Source organism: Protopterus annectens, chromosome 5.part0 (genome assembly GCF_019279795.1).
Source record: "Protopterus annectens isolate FY-2018-M chromosome 5.part0, PAN1.0, whole genome shotgun sequence".
NCBI classification, from domain to species: Eukaryota; Metazoa; Chordata; order Ceratodontiformes; family Protopteridae; genus Protopterus; species Protopterus annectens.
Genome location: NC_056735.1, coordinates 466,358,506 through 466,372,789, shown reverse-complemented (window position 1 = coordinate 466,372,789; position 14,284 = coordinate 466,358,506). Strand labels below are relative to the sequence as shown.

Here is a 14,284-nt window from a genome sequence, read left to right as displayed (position 1 = left end):
CCCAAGTATTACACTTCACGTTCCTAAGTACCGTGGAAACTATTAGGGTCTAACCCACCATTTTCATACTAGGTGACTTCAACTACCCCTCCATCAACTGGGAAAACTACTCATGCATTAATACACTGGCTGGACTCTTCCTGGAATTCATCAATTCCAATGCCCTGGATCAGATCATTCTTACTAACATGGTCAACTGTTGCTCTGCATCAATAGTCAGTTTCTCCATGGTTAGATCCAACCACAAACCATCCACCACCATGGAAATCCACATCTCACACACACCCACTGCAAAGGTAACCACAATGAAAAACTTCTCCAAAGTTGACTTTGGGCTCCTAAAAACAGAGGTGGCTAACTTCACAGAACCCATGTCAATGGAAAATAGATGCATGACTGCCGAATCATACACCAATGCACTGTATGAACACGTACATAAATGCATGGAATTAGCCATACCCAACAGAATCAAGACGATCTCCTATAAAAAAAGAAGCCAATCTGGTGTTCCCCTGCCATTAATAAACTCTACAATGAAAGGAAGAAACTGTTGCAGAAAAAAGTGAAATCCCAAGACTAGAAACATTGCCTTATTAGCCTCAACAAAAAAATGAGATCCCTTATCAAAACCTCTAAAGCCAGCTATGGAGGCAGAATTGCGTCAGACACAAACCACCACAGAGCCTTCTATAGTTATATCAAGAATCTCCACAGCAATACCCAGGTTTGCTCTGCATTACTGCACAATGGTACCTCATATACTGATCCAACAGATATTGCCAACATACTGGCCGACGGATTCAGTGCCATCTTTACCCCTCTCTCCCCCACTAAAGGACCAATCACAATACCAGAAGAATGCCAGGCACCCAGCATTACTGCAGCACAGGTTAAAGCTGCATTGTCCAAGGCCAAGAATACAGCTTCCATGGGACCCGACAATATCCCTGGATGTGTTCTGCATGAACTACATAGTGAACTGGCACCACATCTGTGTGTCCTGTTCAATCACAGCCACACCTCAGGCTTTGTCCCTACCAAATGGTGCACTGCTACAGTTATCCCTCTCCATAAAGGTGGAGTGACTACAGTCCCTGGGAATTATCACTCCATTAGCCTGACAAGTCTAATATGTAAGGCTATGTAGGGCATAATCATGGCCCTAATTAACAAAGATATTGGGAATCTCCAAACTCTAGAGCCCACAAAATTTGGTTTTGTAAAAGGTAGATTATGCCTGCTCAACCTGGTTGACTTCTTTGAGTCATTCACCAGAGCGGTGGATGAGTGCAGGGCAGTTCCTACAGCCTACCTCAATCTAGCCAAGGCCTTTGATACCATTCTTCACTCAAGAATTATTAATAAACTCATGAAACTAAGCATCAATCCCTATATCACTAGGTGGGTTGCAAATTGGCTCACAGATAGAATCCACAATGTGAAAGTAGTGGACTCCAAGTTAGACTGCCGACCAATCATGAGTGGAGTCCCACAGGGATTGGTTCTGGGTCCCCTCCTGTTTGGCATCTACATCTCAGAAGTCCAGGCCAACAAGGAGGGACTCTGGCTGACCAAGTTCACATACAACTTTAAGCTGAGAGCCATTATTAATTCCCCAAGTGATATAGACATACTACAGAAAGGGCTCACTGAGACCAATGACTGTTGTTGAAACCATGGACTTAAGCTTAATGCCAAAAAATGCATCATCATCCACTTTGGGAAAAACTCAGTTCCCACTAATTACCACATTGTTGGGAGCCCACTGAACACTGAAGGCTTTATAAGAGATCTGAGGACACAGGTTGATAGCAACTTCTCCTTTGGCCCCCACATTGCCACTGTGGTTAGAAAGTCCTTCTATGTGGCACATCTCATTACCAAGGGTTTTGCATCCAGGAAGTAAAAGGTTAATATCTCTCTCTACTCTTCCCTCATTAGGCCAATCATCGAGTATAATGCCCCATTTGGCATGTACCTCACTAGACACATGCAACAGCTGGAAAGACCAAAAAAGTACCTCACAAAGAGCTTCCTAGACCTTAAACACATGTCCTATATGGACAGATACAAAAAACTCCAGCTATTCTCTGTCTCATATCATCTACTAAGAGGTGATCTCTGCTTGACTTACAAAGCCATGTCTGACCCAGCTCTATTAGAAATACTACATCTAAAGAAATCTCAATCCCTCCACATCACATGCTCCAGAGACCTCAACTTCATTACCACAATCAACAGAACCTGCTGGAGGAAAAGGTTCATAAGCTAGAGACTGCCCATGCTCTGGAATAGACTTCCCATACATGTCAAGCAGAGCACCTCACTGGCCCTCTTCAAGAAAAATCTTGATGAGTGGATGGAAAATAGAAAGTTCATCCTGAGGATCACTGTAGTGGCTCTACTTGATAGAGGCACTGGGAACTAACGTTAGGCATGATGCCAGGGCACTTCTATGGGCTAGGCTTGTAAAGGCTCTAGGGCCATTAGCCTAGTACACACCTATGAATATATGCACCTATGTGTCTCTGGCAGTGCAGGGTTATATGCCACCTGTGCCGTGGTCTGAGGACTGTCGATGGAGCTAATTATCCACATTTGCAAGGAGTATTCTGCATTATTTGCAGTACATATGGACACTTATGAGTTGTCAGCTACATAGATTAATGGAAATAGACTATTTAGGACTGTGTTTGGGATACAATATGTGAATACCAACTGGGCGACTCTTTGGAAAGTCACCCTGCATAAAGTGATGGTATAGGTTGTTACATGTGCCAACTGTGGGAGTCATGTGAACTAACTTAATGGCATAGAGACACACTGCATGTAATACCTGGTAACTTGCTCATCACTTGGTAGTTGATAAAATGGAAGTACTTCCAGATGATATATTTGTCAGCATGTAAAGTACTTGCAACACTGCTGGCAGTGTGGGCACAATTAATGGCCTTGAGTCCTCAGGAAAAAGTGCTATGTCATAAAGTGCATAATCACTGGTACTTTCCACCTTTCCTCTCCACAAAAAAATAAAAAAACAATATGCTCCTAAATATGCAGCCATATCACATCAAAAAGCTGGTACAGGATATGTGATGCTGACTCCACTAAAGTACAGTAATTTGGATCCAGAATGTTCCCTGGAGCAAGGATGGTTATTTTGCTCCAACCTTTGTATCCACTGAAGTAAGCAGTACATACATCCATGTCATTTCCATGTGTGGATAGTCTGTATTTACTATATACCATATGATATTTCTGTCCATACTGCAGTAGTTAATTATGTCACATTCATAAAGCTGATGGTATCTCAATCACTGAAGGACTCTTCTCTAAAGTGGAAGGTGGTAACATGCAACTTCATGAGACCTGCTTCCCTAGTCAGTCGTTAACACAAGCTGACCAGTTACAGAAGATGCTGCTCCCAATATCTTAGAATAAGTGATACCCCTGTCCATAACTCTCATCTTCTGTAATTTGCAAATAGTACTGTGAGTGTGGCCCTCCTATTTAGCATAGCACTGTGATTTTGACCATTGTATTTAGCCTTGATCCTCTTAGATTTACTGATGTTCAGACCTGTTTGTGGGTATATACTTTATTAAATAAGTAAACTAAACCTAAATAAATGGTTCCCTTTCACCAGCTGTATAGGGTGTAGTAAATAAAAACATTCCATTGTGAAAAATTGCTACACTTTCTGACCATCTCATATGATTAATGGCGACTGATATGATTTTCAGTGCTTGGAGGTTGAGAGGTCTGCACCTGTCCACTGGAAAATTATAGTGTTCAGACAAGCTGATCACCATCACTCATTGTGGCACTATTATACATTTCAGGATCTTGTCTCCATACAATTTTGTTATAGCATATGCAATGACTATCATTAGCAAATTAACCTTCATTTGCATGTCATTATGCAATCATTTGCATGAAATACATACCATGCTGTTCTAGTGCTGTCACACTGCCTGCATTGGACCTGCCCTCTTGTATATTGCCATTCTCTCAGCTATTTTACTTAAGCATTGTAATATTTGTTTCAAAGTATCACTCTGTCTTTGCGTCTTCAGCATGTTTAGATCATTGACTCAGAATAACGTGGACAGAGTAATATGTTATAGCTGGGGTGACCTGACTGAAGTTAGTAACTCCATTTTTGAAGAACAAGTGGCCTTTTAGCTCAGGGATTAAAGTACTGGTTTAGTAACTCCAGGGATTATGGGTTCACCTCTCATCAAGTCCTTTGTTTGTGTTTTAAACTGTGTATGGGAAGTGGCTAGGTGTGTTTGTTTGGCAATTAGTGTGGGAGATTATGGCTATGAGCTGTTAATGAGAGCTACTTCTGGTGGTAGATTGTTTGAATCCCATAGCCTTCATTTGTCTGCTGTGTGACATTTGAACAAATCACTTAACCAAACAGACAGGGGCAGTTAAGAATTTGGTCAGCATTCCTTAGTAGTCACTGGACTGCATGTCTAGTAATAATCTATGGCCTATTTTTCAGCTGTTATATGTTACGTTTCAACTATGCAGCTTAACTCTCAAGAAATTACAATACAACAAAAATATTTGAAATGCTTTTAACCTAGTTGAGCTATTTAAAAAATACTTTTGGAACAGAAAGACTGTTTGTTTGAGTATCTTAGATACTGTAACTAAGTGTCTCTGTGTAAATTACTTGTTTTATCTTATTTGCTATAAATATATGGTATTGTTTTCATTCTGTATTGTAGCCTGCAAGAAGTAAAAGTTGCAAACATACTGAAATCACTTAAAAGTTGAGAATCCATATTTATGAGCTGACAGAATACATCTTCAGATGAACATTTGTAGTTAACAAAGCCACAGTAAAGTCACTCACTAGCTGGGATACAGTTTACAGATCTCGGTTCAGAATACTCACAACCAAAGATGGAAAAAGCAGTTCTTATGATGAGCAGTTGCAGTGAATTCCAAACTCAGCCTTCTGAAGCAACACTTCCAAAAACTCTTGTGAAACTCAAGACTATCTTTGCTTACCTAATATAACTTTTTTTCATACTTGACTTAATAGGATTATTTGCCCTGAAATATCCAAGAAGTATATCCACTGTAATCTTTCAAGGGCTAAATATGCAAAATGAAAAACTTAGACTGTACTGTCTAAACATTCCTTATAAACATTTTCTAACAAATTTGTATTATTTTATTTGCAGGCAAAAGAGAAGGGCTCTACAAGACTCCATGCTCTCAACAATGTCAACAGAGCGCTACAGGTCCTACAAAAGAACAGTGTAAGTAATCCAACAGACAGGATCACGACATAAGCAGAGAAGTAGAGAGTCCATTGCAGAATTCATGACAGGGTTATATGTGGCCTACAGTAAATTAGAGCAGCTGCAGATTTGTGACGCACTTGTGACTTCTGCGTTGCAGCAGGGAGGTTGTGAAGCACTACTCAAATACTTAAATCATTTCACATATTACTACCCACAGTGGTATACCAGTAAGTAAATATAAGCAATTTATAGTTTGATAGATATCTGAAATAATTACAAAGCATGTATGCTGTCAAAAAAAAACAGCATGAATCCACTTAAAAAAGAAAGATATTGAAAGGCTTTTCTATGCTAGCCACAGGAAGCAAAGAAACAGAGTCATAACATCTCGGCATTGAAAAGAGTCACCTGTATGTGTATTAATAAATACTTACTACACATAAAATCATTCTGTTTGCTTGAGCTCAAATATGTTTTCCATGCTGTTTGATAAATATATAATTTTTGTTTGAATTTTCAGCTAACTACCACAGTGATGTGTGTGCTCAAATGTGCACGTGCGCACTTCACACACACACACACACACACACACACACACACACACACACACACACACACACACACACACACACACCACTAGTGTGTAGAGCATGGGGACATTCCACTGGGGATCTAGGAAAATGTTCCTACTGTGAGAATAGTGGACTGTTGCCCTAAAAGATGGTTAGTATACTATCTCAAAAATTGTATTTATAGAAAGTTCTGTTAGATTATGCAAAGGAGATTAACTTGGAAAGCAGAGGACTTCTTAAGCAAGTATGGATCATTACTTTTGGAAGTACATGTCTAACTTCAGCAAAAGAAATTTGCGTACGTATTGGCTGAAAAAATGCAATAACATCTAAAGCTGTAACAAAGAAGTAAAAGCATCCATGTACAAATTGATAAATTCCAAAATAGAAAAAAAAATCTAACCATGAAAGCAAAAACAAATAGGTATGGGCAGTTCTTGTCTGCATTAATGCCGGCAGTAAACTAAATAAACCAAACTGCAGGTAGAACTCATAAACACAATGGAAAGACATCAGGTAACCCAATTTCTCACACACCCACATTAAAACCCTCAAAACTCTGTAGCAGAAAATAAACAAAAAAGGCTTCAGTGTTGCACTTCAGAACAATAGTTCAAAGAGGTGCAACTTCTCTACAAAAGGCAATCCAACAAAAAAAACTTAAAAATGGGTGAGATCCGATAAACGTAGAGTTAACCAAATGACATGTTCCATAGAAATTCTGTCTGCAAAATGTTCCACACTTTACTGTTTTACTGCTGACAGCTCATTCTGATGTGTTTGCTTCTTTTGACAGTCTTTTTGGCAGGAGCATAAATCTTGATGTCATGTTATCTGTCTCTTTCTATTCACAAGTATTCAAAATTACCCATTATTCATATAGCCTTCTTTCAGTAATGCAGGTGGTAATATCATTTAGACATGGAAAATACAGTTTAAGGAAAAGCGTAGGTGCTATTTAGAAACAGCTAGATAGATATGTAGATAGATACACAGCTAGATATATAGACAGATAGAGAAATAAAGAAATATAATGAGAAAAACGAGCAAATTGTAAGCAGTACATTTTTCTTGCAGTATGAAAAATGCGGATTAAAAAGTGCAATGTGCATTATAAAAATAAATAGACATCTAGACAGTTTTTATATATATATATATATATATATATATATATATATATATATGTGTGTGTGTGTGTGTGTGTGTGTGTGTGTGTGTGTGTGTAGGTAGGCAAATAGATAGCTAGAAATAGTGTCAGAAAACATCATTAGCCTTATACCACGCAGCATAAGCTTCCCCCCTTACTATGGCTGCCCTGTTTCCTTCTCTATGCCCTGGCCTTCCTATCCAATCCAAACCCATCATCATTCCTATTTTGATTTATATATATGCATGTTGTCTCCCCCTTGCTATTCCTTTTCAACCTGAAAAATAGATTCAGCTTTGCAGTCTCATAATGCATCATTACCTCTGGCCCACACACAGATTCTTTCTGCCTTCTCTCATAAAGTGACCTGTTTTTATTCTGGAAGGCCTCTAGTGCAGTACACTATATTTGAAGGGTCATCTTGACAGTGACTGGTTTATAAGCATCATCATCACCTTCCTGTCTCTGGATGCAAACTCATATATTTAGCTTACTGTTACTGCCTTGCATTGATCCTGATGATACATCCTTCTCATATGGCAACCTTTAGCCTGAATCTCCCCCTGTGCATATCAAACCCAGGGCTCTCATTCCCCTTGTGCAGTGTTGTGAATGTGGAAAGCCTGAGGTAGGGATGACAATTCTTGGAGTATGGTTGTAGCATTCTACTCTCACTGAATACTACTCCATCAAAAAATAAAAAAGAAAGAAAAAATAGTACACAACACTCGAACCTTGAGCAGCCAAAACCAAGCAAAGATAGGTACTGTGAGAGAGAGCAGGTAAAACCACACCATGACCAGGCTTAAAATCCAAAAGTTTTATTGAAGAAATCCATTCCATCAGCCCTACTACTCTCAGCAGAGTGATACATTTTTATCTGACTTATATAAAGTCAGAGTGAGTATAATAAATAGAGATGCAGACTGGTCAGGTCCTTCTGTGACATGACTTATCATTATTAGTGACATCAGTTAACACCCTGTTAAGTGCTCCCTCTGATCTCTGCTATTCAGTCACCATTCAACCCACCAACATAGTCATTCACTTGCTTTCTACATCCCTCATTTTGCCAGAAAGCCTGATATTAGGTTACTGCATCAAAGGCTTTGGATTAGTAAAAAAAGATCAACCCACAGGGCTGTTCCTCCCCACTTAATGGCGTACTTACTTGTGACACCACAATGGTTTATTCTAATATGCTGTATCTGCTGTAATGCCATACAGCACCTTGCTTAAAGAGAAGTTCAAAAGACTTCATGGTATGTACTTTCTGTTCAAATAAACTTGTATGCCACAGTGCTTTGTTTCGCTACAAATCTAAAACTGAATGGCCTCTATTTTTTGTCATTATATATAATGCAAACATCAGGAGATGAATTCCTTAAAGATTTTGGCATGGAATTACATGCCATGCTGAACAGCAACTCCATGCCCGGGTTTGAAAGATAGGGCTCAACCGGTCTGCATCAGTGTATGCTAACGGGGACTGCCAGAGTGCTGCACCTGATTGTAAAAAAGGAGTGAAGCTCAACACAGAAATAATTCAGCATTATACATTTGTGAGACTCAGCATTATGAAGAAATCCACTGGGCATCTAGTGATGTGGAAGCTCTATCTGTATGTAGGACTAAGTACTGCAGGTACTTCCAGCTGGGAAGCAAGAATGCCACAGTGCCAGTTTTTACATATATACATATACACACCCACAGATGGAGCTGTACTGCAAGTTTTAAGAGCTGGGGAAGAGAACATGAGACTATGTGCACCTGTCATTCTGTGCAGTGTGCATACCTCTCAAATGTACCTTATTATGAGGAAAGTTTCTCATTTTTAGTCATAAAAAGCCCATGCTACTCATGTTTTAATATAGTCAGGAGTCTCATACATTCAATGTGAGGAACATTTTAAATGGATATTCCACAGAATATTTTATAAACTTAAAGTAACACAATTAACCATCCTGTGAACTTCCTAGTTGAAGTTTTTAGCAAAATGTTAGTAAATGTTCCTCATTTTCCTAATCTGTTCCACATTATGAGAGGTATTATTCCCCATTTTGAAGAAGGAATGCCATTTTAAATATAGATTTACTTCCCTGGTGGGCTAATGACCCAGAGGTCCACTCCTGACCTGTATGAGGAAAATGGAGCAATGATACCATTCAGAACTATACTTTATAGGTGAATTTTCTACACAGGATGGCCTCTCGTCCACACATTTCCCCCTGTATGTCAAACCTGGTATTGTAGACAGGTCTGCCTTACCAGTTCTGACATACAGATAGAACTTTTGTGCCTCAGCCAGACTTGGAGGTTGATCCTGCCCCTGGGATAAGTTAAAGCATTGCTTACAACTAGAAAAGAGATTTAATTAACAGTACATCTACGTCTATTGTTTGGTGGGAATTTTCACAGATTAAAGCATATAGCTTACATTTCCTACCACCACAATGTCACAGCTTCCCTGGTCCCAGCACAAATCTAGCAGTTCTTGGGATCATACAGATGGTGTGTCAAACCTAAACAACCACCTGGTTTATGGGCAATCAGTATATTGCCAGGATGAAAATGATACATTGGAAGAGGTGGAAAGATAATTCCCATGGGGATAACTAAGAATTACCATCTTGCTCTTTAATCAGCCATTCTAACAGGCACAATGTGCCACTAAGTTAAAGTATCAATCTGAAAGGTAGTAATTTCATCATTAAAGGTCCACATCACAATGAGACATTCACTTTGATGAGTGTATTTTTTCCAGCAGTATTTACCTTTTGACTAATGCAGCACACAAGGTATTCCTCACAGTGAGTATCCTGGAGTACTACATCTCTTCTGATGCAGCAGTATGAAAAATAAATTCTTTTGTCAAATCAGGAGTCTTTCAACACATAGTTTAGCGTATAATATACTTTTCATTTTCTGCTTTATTTGTTTCAGTATGTCATTACACTTCATTTAGAGGTCTGCTAGGAGATGGGTAAAAGATTTGACTCATTTAATTTATTTAATTGTTAAACAGGTAAATTCCCTGAACTCAGTTTCCCTTTTCAGGGGAAACCCAGGATTACTTTCTGGTTTGCTCAGATTCATACAATTGGAAGATGGAGATTGAGGGAATCAAACCCTGGCCTACAGGAAGCCGTTCATAACCCTGACCTTCTCTAATAACCATCACCCAGCCAGAGAACTAAAAAATAAGGTGCACACATTTTGTACATGGATAGTCCAAAGGAGCTTTCACTTGTCTTTTTGTGATGAGTATAGGCCAGTTTTTATGACCCGTATTGTTTTCTCCTTCTGGTTTTACAACCCGTCTTCCTAAAATTTGTCCCAAGTATTTGACTTCTGTTATGCCGGATGTATTCATTTATTTTATTTATTGCATTTGGTTACAGGGAATAGTTTGACTGGGGTAAAATGTCTTTTCAGAGAAGGATCAGGGAGAAAAGCTCCAGCAGATATAGTAATACAGCATTATTATATACAGAAAATCTCCAGCAAAACACTGTGGTAAATAAACACAGCAGTAGTTTGGTACAAAACAGAACACATTTACGCCCACAAGTACACCCCAAGCCTTTCTGTGTTGAAGGGAAGCCTTCTAGCTTATCAGTGGGAGTGGTAAGCACTAGGTAGCCTGTCTACCCCAAGAGGAGTGGTTTTTGTCCCAGAAATTGTAGTTTATTGACCATTTGGGCAGTTTGTCCATCTCTTTCAACTTTCTGGTTCAAAAGCTCACATCAGTGCTTGTTACCCACCTTTCTTGTAACTAACCTGCGCAAAAGCACTAGAAAGCCTTAAACTGATACAAGCACTCAATTCTCCTTGTTAATAAGGAGAAATTAATCGTAGGCACTAAACAGCCTATAATTTCAAAGTACCTTGCCAAGGTAAGGGAAAACAGCTCTTGTACTTTACAGAAGAAACACTGAACCAAGTATGTCCAAGGGTCAGCTTCCAGTGATTTCTCCTGTCCACATGGTGAATCTGGGCATACTAGGGCAATGCAGCAATTGTCTCATGTACACAGACACCCCTCTCCTCCTACCGCGCAACACTATAACCTGCAAGAGATGCGCTTACATAACTAAACTGGAAGCAAAGCTCTCTCCAGCCAAGATTGTGATAGACAGTCAAGAGGAGAAGGTTAACACCTGCACTACACCTCAAGCAACACATAGCCCTTCAAAACTCATGCCACCAACATCCACACATAGTAACACTAAACCCACTTAATGGGGAGGCCCTTAACATTAACCTGCCCAACCAACAAGGATCTCCAAAGCTGAAACGCAAACACCAATCACAATCAAAGTGATGCATAGCTCAAAACACCAGTGTGCCACCAAACAACAGCCCCTAAGGCAAGACAATGTACCCAACACTTTAGTCATAGGTGACTCCATAGTCAGGCACATTGATGTCCCACTCACCAGGCTAAACAAGGAGAAAATTACTGTCAGTTGCCTGTCAGGTGCCAGGATCCACCACAAAATGCATGCACTCAAGTCACTTCACAGCAAGTACAAATATGACTCTGTCATTGTCCATGTTGGAGTGAATGACTTGAGATGTACCTCTCTGGACTACATGAAAAGAGACAAGGAAGAGCTCTTGGATCATGTGGCCCAGGCAGGTATGACCCTAGCCCTGAGCAGCATCCTGCCTTCGCCCAGAATGATACCACAGTATAAGGACAAAATGATTTGACTTCAACAATTGGCTAAGTTTCTGGTGTCATTCAAAGGGGATTCAGTATCTGTCTGCCTGGGACGATATGATCGACAGACCAGAATGCTTTGCAAGAGATGGTCTGCACCTGCCCCTGGGATTCAGGTTACTGGCTAAGGCTCTTGCCACCCCTATAGTGCCTTTTTTAGGAAAAGCTCAAAGGACAAAACCACCACCATAACAGATATAAGCGTGCAAAATATGAAGGTAATGCTACTCAATGCTAGAAGTCTAACCCTCAAAATGCACTCTCTTGAGGCACTTCTCAAAATGGAGAACATTGATATCTGTGCAGTAACTGAGACCTGGTTCAAGGCTCCAGAGCGCACCCCTCTAATACCAGGCTACAACTCTTACCACACTTTTTAGCCACCAAACCAGGACTGAAGCACTAAAGGCAATGCATCTGAAATCCTACAGGTGCAACTAATATTAGGTAAGACTGCAATCCAAACTGTAGCTTGCTACAGATCCCCCACCATGCCCTAAGAGTCTCACTGCACTTTTCTAAACATACTAGAAAATATTAAGATACAACCAAACACCCTAATACTGGGTAATTTCAACTACCCTGCCATTAATTGAGAAAACTACTCTGGTACCAACACCTTTGCCCAACGGTTCTAATTCATAAATTCCAATGCCTTGGACCAACTAATCCATAGTCCCACCAGGGGCTCAAATATCCTAGACCTGGTCATCACCAACATGAGAGATCAACGCTCCACACCAGTAGTCACCCCCTCATTGGTCAGGTCTGACCATAAGCTAATCACCCTTGACATCCACATCCCACCCCCACCCCCCTGTAGGGAAACCTCCATAAAAAAAACTTCTCCAAAGCCAACTTCATATACTCAAGTCAGAAGTGACAAACTTCATGACACCCATGCAGACAGGAACTGAAAGTTTGACTGCTGAATCCGACAAAAAGGCACTGTATGAGCACATCCACTCGTACATGAATCATGCCATTCCAAACAGAACCAAGATGGTCTCTTCCAAAAAAGGAACCCAATCTGGTGGTCACCTGCCATAAACAAACTATACAACAGAAGGAAGAAACTGTTGCAGAAAAGAGGAAAATCCCAGGATGCAAAAAACTCCCTTACCAGCCTCAGTAAGAAGCTGAGATCCCTCATAAAATCCTCCAAAGCTAGTTACAAAAATAAAATTGACATAGGTTCCAAGGACAGCCACAAGGCATTCTATAGTTATGTCAAGAATCTAAATGGCAATGCTCAGATCTGCTCTGAGCTACAACATAATGGTATCAAATATACTGATCCCAAGGATATTGCCAATATCCTGGGAGATCAATTTGGTGCCAACTTCACCCCCCCACCCCCTAAAGGGCCTTTCTCAATATTAAAGGTTTGCCAAATTCCGGTAATCACGGCCACACAGGTAAAAAAAAAACACTCTCCAAAGCTAAGATTACAGCATTCATGGGACCATGACATCCCGGGCTGTGTACTACATGAACTACAAAATGAACTGGCACCCCACCTAAGTGTCATGTTTAATCATAGCCTCACCTCAGACTTCATGCCCAACGAGTGGCGCACAGTTACAGTTGTCCCACTCCACAAGGGGGGATCCACCTTGGATCCCAGGAACTATCGTCCCATCAGTCTGACAAGCCTGATCTGCAAAGCCATGGAACCTATAAACAAAGACATTGGTAACCTTCAAACACTGGACCCCCCACCCAGTTTGGCTTTGTAAAGGGCTGATCTTGTCTCCTCAACCTGATTGACTTCTTCAGATCAGTCTCCAGAGCCGTGGGCGAGGGTAAGGCAGTCCACACAGCCTATCTGGACCTCACCAAGGTCTTCAACACCATCCCCCACTCTGGAATCATAGATAAACTTACTAAGCTGGGCATTAATCCCTACATCACTCGATGGGTTGCCAACTGGCTTACTGACAGAACCCACACTTTAAAAGTAGCCGACTCAAAATCCAGCTCCAGACAATGACAAGTGGAGTACCTCAGGGTTCAGTACTTGGACCGCTCTTGTTTGGCATCTACTTCTCTTAAGTACAGGCCAGCACTAAGGGACTCTGGCTAAACAAATTTGCAGATGTCTGCAAACTGGGAGCCATTATTGACTCCCCAAATGATGTGGCTATTCTACAAAAAGGCCTTACAGAAACAGATGCTTGGTGCCAGAGCCATGGGCTCAAGCTCAATGCCAAGAAGTGTATAGTTATCCCCTTTGGGAAAAACCAAGTACCCATAAATTACCACATAAGTGGCAGCACACTAAACACTGAAAGTATGATAAGGGACTTAGGGACACAGGTGGACAGTGGTCTCACCTTTGATAACCACATAGTCACAACAGTCAGGAAATCCTTCTATGTGGCACACCTCATCACTAAGGGCTTTTCATCCAGAAAAAAGGAGGTCATTGTCCCACTGTACTCATCCCTCATCCCTCATTAGACCCATTATAGAGTACAATGCCCCGTTTGGTATGTACCTCACAAGACACCTGCAACAACTGGAAAGGCTACAGAAATACCTCACTAAAAGAATCACAGGCCTAAAGCAGATG

General features: G+C 40.6%; 1 protein-coding gene across 9 annotated transcripts in view; it reads left to right on the top strand.

Annotated features, from left to right (window-relative positions):
* Nucleotides 1–14,284, top strand: part of DMD (dystrophin) — a 9,298,038-nt gene that overhangs the window by 1,399,797 nt on the left and 7,883,957 nt on the right. For all 9 annotated transcript variants that reach the window (XM_044072398.1, XM_044072396.1, XM_044072400.1 and 6 more), the window contains exon 4: nt 5,202–5,279. In XM_044072398.1, coding sequence (XP_043928333.1) covers nt 5,202–5,279 — 78 coding nt within the window. The remainder of the gene's footprint in view (nt 1–5,201; nt 5,280–14,284) is intronic.